Source organism: Montipora capricornis, chromosome 8 (genome assembly GCF_036669925.1).
Source record: "Montipora capricornis isolate CH-2021 chromosome 8, ASM3666992v2, whole genome shotgun sequence".
Taxonomy (NCBI): domain Eukaryota; kingdom Metazoa; phylum Cnidaria; class Anthozoa; order Scleractinia; family Acroporidae; genus Montipora; species Montipora capricornis.
In genome coordinates this window covers 23,608,727-23,616,226 of record NC_090890.1, presented here as the reverse complement: position 1 = coordinate 23,616,226, position 7,500 = coordinate 23,608,727, and the positions used below count along the sequence as shown (strand labels likewise).

General features: G+C 40.7%; 1 protein-coding gene across 1 annotated transcript in view; it reads left to right on the top strand.

Moving 5' to 3' along the window:
• Positions 1–2,566, top strand: part of LOC138059298 (protein NLRC3-like) — a 21,726-nt gene extending 19,160 nt beyond the window's left edge. The window contains exon 8 of the mRNA XM_068904866.1: positions 1–2,566. This exon is cut by the window's left edge and continues 870 nt beyond it. Within this exon, the coding sequence (XP_068760967.1) occupies positions 1–2,240 (2,240 nt within the window). The 3' untranslated portion in view covers positions 2,241–2,566.
• Positions 2,567–7,500: the final 4,934 nt, after the last annotated feature.

Below are 7,500 nucleotides of genomic sequence, written 5' to 3'. Positions count from 1 at the left end.
AGCTGATAACAAAAGGTTTGAATGCCTGCGCGGAGGAAGAGGAGAATGAGAATGATGATGATGACGATAGCTATGAGGATGACGATAATGACGATGATGATGATGACGATGATAATGATGATGATGATGATGCCGAAGAGGATTGTGACCACCCACAAGATAGTTTAAGGGAACTGACGAGAAGTCCTCTACATACAATTTTCCTGTGTGTTATTTTTGAGGACCTCGGTTCTTTACCACAAACCAAAACAAAACTGTTCATGGAAATGGTCCGTTGTGTTTTGAGACGATATGAAGTGAAGAACAACATTTCAAGCGAGAGTGAAGACCTTGTTGCAGTGTATAAAAATGAACTGTTGATCCTGGGAAGAATGGCGCTGAAAGCTCTCCGTAAGGGCGAGTCATATTTTGAGGACACCAGAGAGGGAAATCGGTTAATCAAGTTTGGATTTCTCTCAGACCATGGTGGCAGCAGTAGAAGGAAGCCCTGCGTCCGCTACACATTTCTTCACCCGAGTTTTCAAGAATTCTTTGCAGGGCTTCATCTTGCCTTTCAACTTCTCGACGGAGAAGTTAACTGTCAGTCACTATTTACGGAAGAAAGACAGTGGCTTGAACTTTATCAAGTGTTTTTATTTATGAGCGGAATCACAGCATTGAAAAACAAAGATACTGTAGTGTCTCTAATAAATAGTATGGCCACACATGTAAATTCTTTAGGCGGCACATCTCCTGACGAGGCTGGGGCATTTCTAATATTTGTTTGCGACTGTATAGCTGCCAGTGAATGCCAAACAGTTGAGGACAATCTTCACCTTCAACTAGCTCACCATTTGGGTGAGACTCTGCATCTGACTGAATTGAATTTGAGTTTCATGACTTGTGGTGATGCCTGCACGATCACGCTTTGTCTTGCTCTTGAAGAAAACTCCACTCTGAAAGAGCTGAATTTGAGTTGGAACGACATTAGTGATAAGGCTATAAATTTCCTTGCCAAGGCGCTATCACGAAATTCGACCCTGACTGACTTGAATTTGTGTGGGAATTATATCGGTGATGCGGGTCTGGTTTTGCTTTCCAACGCCCTCCAAGAAAACTCTACCCTGACGGAGTTGAATTTGTGTTATAACATTATTGGTGTTGACGGTATCACTAAGCTTTCCGAGGCCCTCAAAGTGAATTCCGCACTGACTATTTTATCTTTGGATCTCAATCTTAGCATTGGTGTTGAGGGTGCCTCTTCCTTTTCTGATACCTTTACAGCAAACTCCACATTGACTCATTTGTACTTTGGGGGTAATGGTATTGGTGATGGGGGTACTGCTTTCGTTTCCCAGGCTCTCAACGTAAATTCCACTGTCCTGTCTCATTTGGATTTGAGCTTGAACGGCATAGGTGATGAAGGTGCTGCTTCTATTTCCAAGCTCCTCAAAGCCGACTCCACCCTGAGTAGCCTTAATTTGAGTGTTAACCTTATAGGCTACAAGGGAGCTTCTTCCCTTTTCACCGCTCTCGCAGCAAACTCGACATTGACGGATTTGGATTTGAGTTTCAACAGCATTGGTGACGAGGGTGTTTCTCGCCTTCCCCACGCCCTCGAAGCAAACACCACCCTGTCTAAGTTGGATTTGTGTTGGAACAAGATCTGTGATAAGGGCGCTTCCTATGTTTCCAATGCCCTCGCAACAAACTCGACCCTGAGTAGTTTGAATTTGAGTTGGAACAATATTGGTCACGAAGGCGCTGCTTTCCTTTCCAGAGCCGTCACAGCAAACTCCACCCTGATAGATTTGGATCTGAGTGTTAATAGTATTGGTGATAGGGGAGCTTCTTCCCTCTCCCAGGCACTTCTAACAAACTCCACTCTGACTAATTTAGACTTGAGCTGGAACAGTATCGGTAATGAGGGTGCTGCTTCCCTTGCCCAGTCACTCGGAACAAACTCCACTCTGACTGATTTGGACTTGAGTTGGAACAGTATTGGTGACGATGGTGTTACAATCCTATCAACGACCCTCACAAAAAACTCGACCCTGACTAATTTGGATTTGAGTTCGAACAGTTTTAGTGATGACAGCGCTTCCTCCTCTCTCGAGGCTCTCAAAGCAAACTCCACCCTGACCGATTTAGACTTGAGTGGCAATGGTATTGGAGGTGAGGCTGCCTCTTACTTCTTTCAGGTCATCAAAGAACACTCCGCCGTGACATATCTGAGATATCTATATGGGATGAATATGTGAGATGACATATAGAGTTTGAAGAAAATAGTGTGATCCCGTTTCTTGATGTACTTATCAAACATCATAATCATACTTCTTCAACGTCAGTTTATCGAAAGAAAACTTTCACTGGTCTTCACACTAAATAGGACTCGGTCACTCCTCGAAAGTACAAAGTAAATCTGATCCTTACTCTCACTTTTCGTTGCTTCCGCATTTTCTCGTCGCCTCGTTTGTTACAATCGTCTTTGGATGAACTTAAGAAGTTGCTGTCACAAAACGGTTACTCCAGAGGTGTTGTTAATTATAACATGAATGCTGTCTTACAAAAGCAACCAAAAAAAAAACCATCACAGTTCCCAAATAGAAAATTGAATTTTCTTAGTTTTACCTTATTTAGGGCTACAAAGCAAATCGTTAGTAAACAAATTATGTCGTGTATAAATGAATTCTACGGGTGCATTGACCTTAGAGTGATTTTTCAAAGCACTCCTTGCATTACACCTTTCTTTCCTTGCAAAGATAGACTTAGCCGTGGGAAAATAGCTAAGATTGTTTATAGAGCTGCCTGTTGGGACTGCAATGATTTCTATATGAGAAAACTAAAAACGATTGCATGACAGAAAAAATGAGCATTTTAAAGCATTAATTAATGGTCATCATACGTCGGCTCTCGACGACCATGTTACATCAACTGGTCACAGTTTAAAATGGGATCATTTTGAAATTTTAGTGAAAGAGCGATCCGACACTCGCTGTAAAATAAAGGAGACTGTTGATCAAAGATTTAAAGCCGACCTTAAATGAATATGTCAGCAACGAAAAGCTGTGTCTTTATTAGTTTTTGTTACTTAATAGTTAATTAGTTAGTGGTCGTGTATATTTAGGGTGCGTTCGATTGACCGTATTCCGGAATAAGAATACATGGAATATAAGTTAGAAATCCTTCGTTTTTACGGAGATTCACATTAAAATTGTCAAACATCCGCTAAAATGCTATTTTAAACATATTTTTATTATCCTTGCTGCTTCGAAACGCGCCAAACATACCGTTTTAATCATCACATCATATTCTTATTCCGGGATTGGATCAATCGAACGCGCCCTTAAGCTCCAATTTTGTATTAACCGTCACTTTTGAAGATGTATGCAGAAGCATACGAAACGCCAAGTAAAAGATAATTTCAAATGATGTGTTTATATCTGGTGTTTGTCACCGCTGTTTGTGCGTTATTTCTCTTGTATAACCTCTAGCTTGTGGCAAGAGGGGATAATTGGACATAGAGGGAAACGCCTAGTCTAGCCTTCGGGATATGTAAATTTCAGTAAAGTGAGTTGTTTTTAGCGGTGGATGTTTTGGGTCATTTTACCACACTTTTGTTGCAATAAGCATAACTCTGCACTGTCTAATGATTTTTCAAATTAAAGTCTGAATTAAGCTTTGCGGACTTCTCTGGAAACCGACTTCCTGTGTCCATAAATAACTTAAGTGAAATTGACATAATTTACAGCAAACGCCATAAGGCTCCTTCTCTGTCCCATTATCGTCTCTTGCTTTTGGGTATTTGATATGCAAAAGATACAGTAGGCCTGTAATTTTACAATTAAGAATAAGACTTACTAATAAAAAAAAAGGGTTTAAGCCTCGATTTAAAAATTTCAGCAGAAGTTGAGCCTTTTAACAGTTGTATGATTTCGGAATCTATTTGTCTCAAGTTCTGATGCGTGGTCTTTAATCTCAGTACCATAATGTCTGCTGTTGTCTGCATAGTAAGCTTTCATGTTGTTCATGAGAATAATGAATTTTGAATTATCTCGTTTTGTGAACTTGTTTAGAAGTACTCGTAGGAAGTTACTGTGGCGCTGTAAAGATCAGTTACTTTCGCTTATTTTGAGTATTGCGATGTAAACAACCTTTCTTGAAAGATTACTTATTTATTTATCTACTTAGTAGAACCCCTAGTATAGTATATTCTGTCATAGAAGTATTTAATTAAAGCACTAAAGTTCTAACCTGGGCGCAACGAAAGCGGCAGTGTCACGATTGTTTAGCCATTTTTTGCTTTGAAATGGCTACTTTTCCTCAGAACACTAAGTTACTGAATATCTAAAGCCGATGATACGCGGTTCAACATTCGTTGATCAACAAATGTTGCAGCTCCTGTTCAACAAATGTTGAACAGTGTGTCGTGTCGTGTTGAATGTTGAAATATGCCATTCAACACGTTGAATGTCATTAAACGAAAAGAGACCAGCTCTATTCCGTTCAACACGTTTGTGCAGCAATGTTCAACATTGGCTGAGCAACAAATGTTGCAAGATGTTGAACCGTGTATGATCGGCTTAAGGGTAACGGAATAATTGTATTTTTGTAAGAGGAGGTACTGTCGGTAAATAATGGTTTTTGCTCAAGACAATCATCAAGCCAAGTTTAAGTCTATTTCCTCCTGTATCTACAAACTTCCGTTTCAGAGTGAAGTAGTATTTAGTAGTTTTAGCACAGGCCCTGCGAGTAGCCCGAGAGCTGTGTAAGTACTATGTCAAATAACCCCGAAATCGTAATCATTAGAAATGATTACTAGAAGGCATGTTCAAAGTTTGGAAACCATTTTATTGTTATACATATCTAGATTATTTGTGCCGAAATCGCACTTACAGGGCCTGGACGACCTGTGGTTTTAAGTATGCCAAACTTAAGGTGGGGCAATTAACGAAAGATTTCACTGAGTTGACACTTAAAATTGTTTGTAAACGAGATATAGCGTTCTTATAGGGTTATATCGCACAGTACACTTAAACCCGTTTTATTACTTAAGAATCATGGCATGTAATCATTTTTAGGATAGATGTACTTGGTGTAAATACTGTATTTTGTTTATGAATAAAATCGATCGGAAAACAATATTGAGAGACTTTCCCTGACTATGTAGGATAAGCATTTAATATTGTACGTGAATGGTGATTACTATGAAGGTGAAAACCGTCGGAACATTTGTAATATTTATACAATGTTATTGTCTTGCAAGGAAAAAAGCCAACCCGATGTAAGGAAACCGGGCGCCAAATATGAAAACAGCCTCACTGCGCAAGTTCACGTTGCTTTTTCAGCCCGGGCTGAAATTCCATTTCGATTACATGGACTTTGCGGATTTCTCAGCCCGTTTTCCAGGCTGAAATACAGCCCTAGCTGAATCCTTCGCAGTGTAATCGCCACTTTCATTTCAAGAGGATTGCTTTCAGAACTCGGGCTGAAATTCGTCATGCAATCACCACCTAAACCGCAAACAGCATAATTTTACATATTTCGAGTGATCATGGTTTACGAGGTTGACAGTAAGACTCTTTGTATGGTGCTTTTTTTAAAGTTCTATCTTAAAACAGGACATACCCCTAGTGAGAAAGTGGTGAATTCAGCCCATGGCAGGGAGGAGATCAGAAATGTTCGAAAAAGGTACATCTCCAGAGCTCTCCCGTAACATTGATTCAGTGCGCAGCTATTACAACGGCTCTCGGGATTGGCTCAGAAAACAATGGACCAAAACAAACCGTGACTAATCAACGAATGAAGGGGTAGTTTCTAAAGAAACTGTGGTGCTGCGTCGGTGGGCAAGTAGTATACAAAAATTTGGTTTTATCAACGGAGTTGATAATGTAAATTGGCCACCGTACAGAGATTCTAAAAGCTGACGTTTCGAGCGTTAGCCCTTCGTCAGAGCGCTCTGACGAAGGGCTAAAGCTCGAAACGTCAGCTTTTAGAATCTCTGTACGGTGGTCAATTTACATTATCAACTCCGTTGATAAAACCAAAATTTTCGTGACTAATCAACGATGGACTCTAACCCTAAAAACAATAGAGCTACGTCCTAAAGGGATCCAATGAAATTAGAGGTTGTAAAGAGCTCAGTCCTACCTCGTAACGTTACCCTGGGCAACCTCGTTCCCAGGGTCTCCATTGTCGTGGGGCGACAAAGAGACACTGGGAACGAGGTTGTACCCTGGGAACCAGAGGGTTTTTTTTTACTTTGGCGTGATCTCTTTGAACGGCAAAGCCGCGATACCGAACCACGAAGCCGTCGTGGTGTGGGAAAAAAAACCGTCTGGTCACGGCGGTTGAGACCCTCGCTTCCATGATTTGTGATTATGAACACGGTCGCTGTTTGCTTCCCGTATTGAGTGCCATTTCTTTCCTAGTAGAAACAATCTAACACTCAATTTCACTGGTTGAACTGCGATAGTGCACCCCAGTAGCCACAAAACCGGTTTTGAGCGCAAGGATTGCTATGAGAACAAAACTGGCGGTGGAGGGCTGTGAATTCGAGCGAGCATTTACTATCATTGGCGTTCAACCGTAAAGCTTTATTTTTTGAACGAAACGATTTCCCAGACAACTGTTTCGAGTTGACTAATAAAACTTTGTATGTTTGTTAAACAAACGATGCATGTTTTGTTCACGTGGTCAGGAGCCCATCCTGGAGCGTGCAACGTGCAAGTAGGTTTATTTTTAGACTAGCCCTTCCTGGGAATTAGGTCAAAAAACAAAGTCAGTTACGGTTTGGTGACCCTATGACGTCAGCTTAATTTCTTGTAATTGGTCATCGGGCTCCTGTGGGAGTCTCATTAGCGGGAAATTCAATCTAAAAATAACCCTACTTGTGAAAACGCCGTTGCACAAGTATAGATAAGTTGCACGCTCCGGGTGATGGGCTCCTGACGTGGTATTTAAGTTTGACAAAACTAAAGACTTTTTCAGGTTTGCGCTGAACATAAAGCGACAAGACGAATACAAGTATGTCTTTAGTGCAAATCAAGGTCATCTATGACTACTATTCTTCCAAGCGTAGCGCTCCTTTTTTCCTTGGAGAGGAGGAGCTTTTGGAGTACGATTTTCAAGAATTCAAGGAACGTCTTGTTAGAGAATTGTTCAAGAGTTTAACTTTCATTAATTTGAAAACTTAAGGTCTCGGTAAAGGTAAATTTGGGCGTCTCACTCAAATTTCTTGTTTTTGCAATTCTTGAATCGGTGGGCTGTGAAGTATATTTTCCCGAAAAAAAATTCTAAAAAACTAATTTTAAAACAGCTAAAATCGCTTTCCTTTGTTTCCTGCCACAATCTGCGCGCAAAAAGTGTTTGACGTATCATGTCAATCACACGTGAAAGGAACGAGTGTCAATTGACAGCCTTCACGTGCCCGAACGCTGATTGGCTCAGCATGATTGGCTTTCAAGTAGTGGGCGGAGTTATTCAGCAGACCGTGAACTGCATGCGAAACCTTTTATAAGC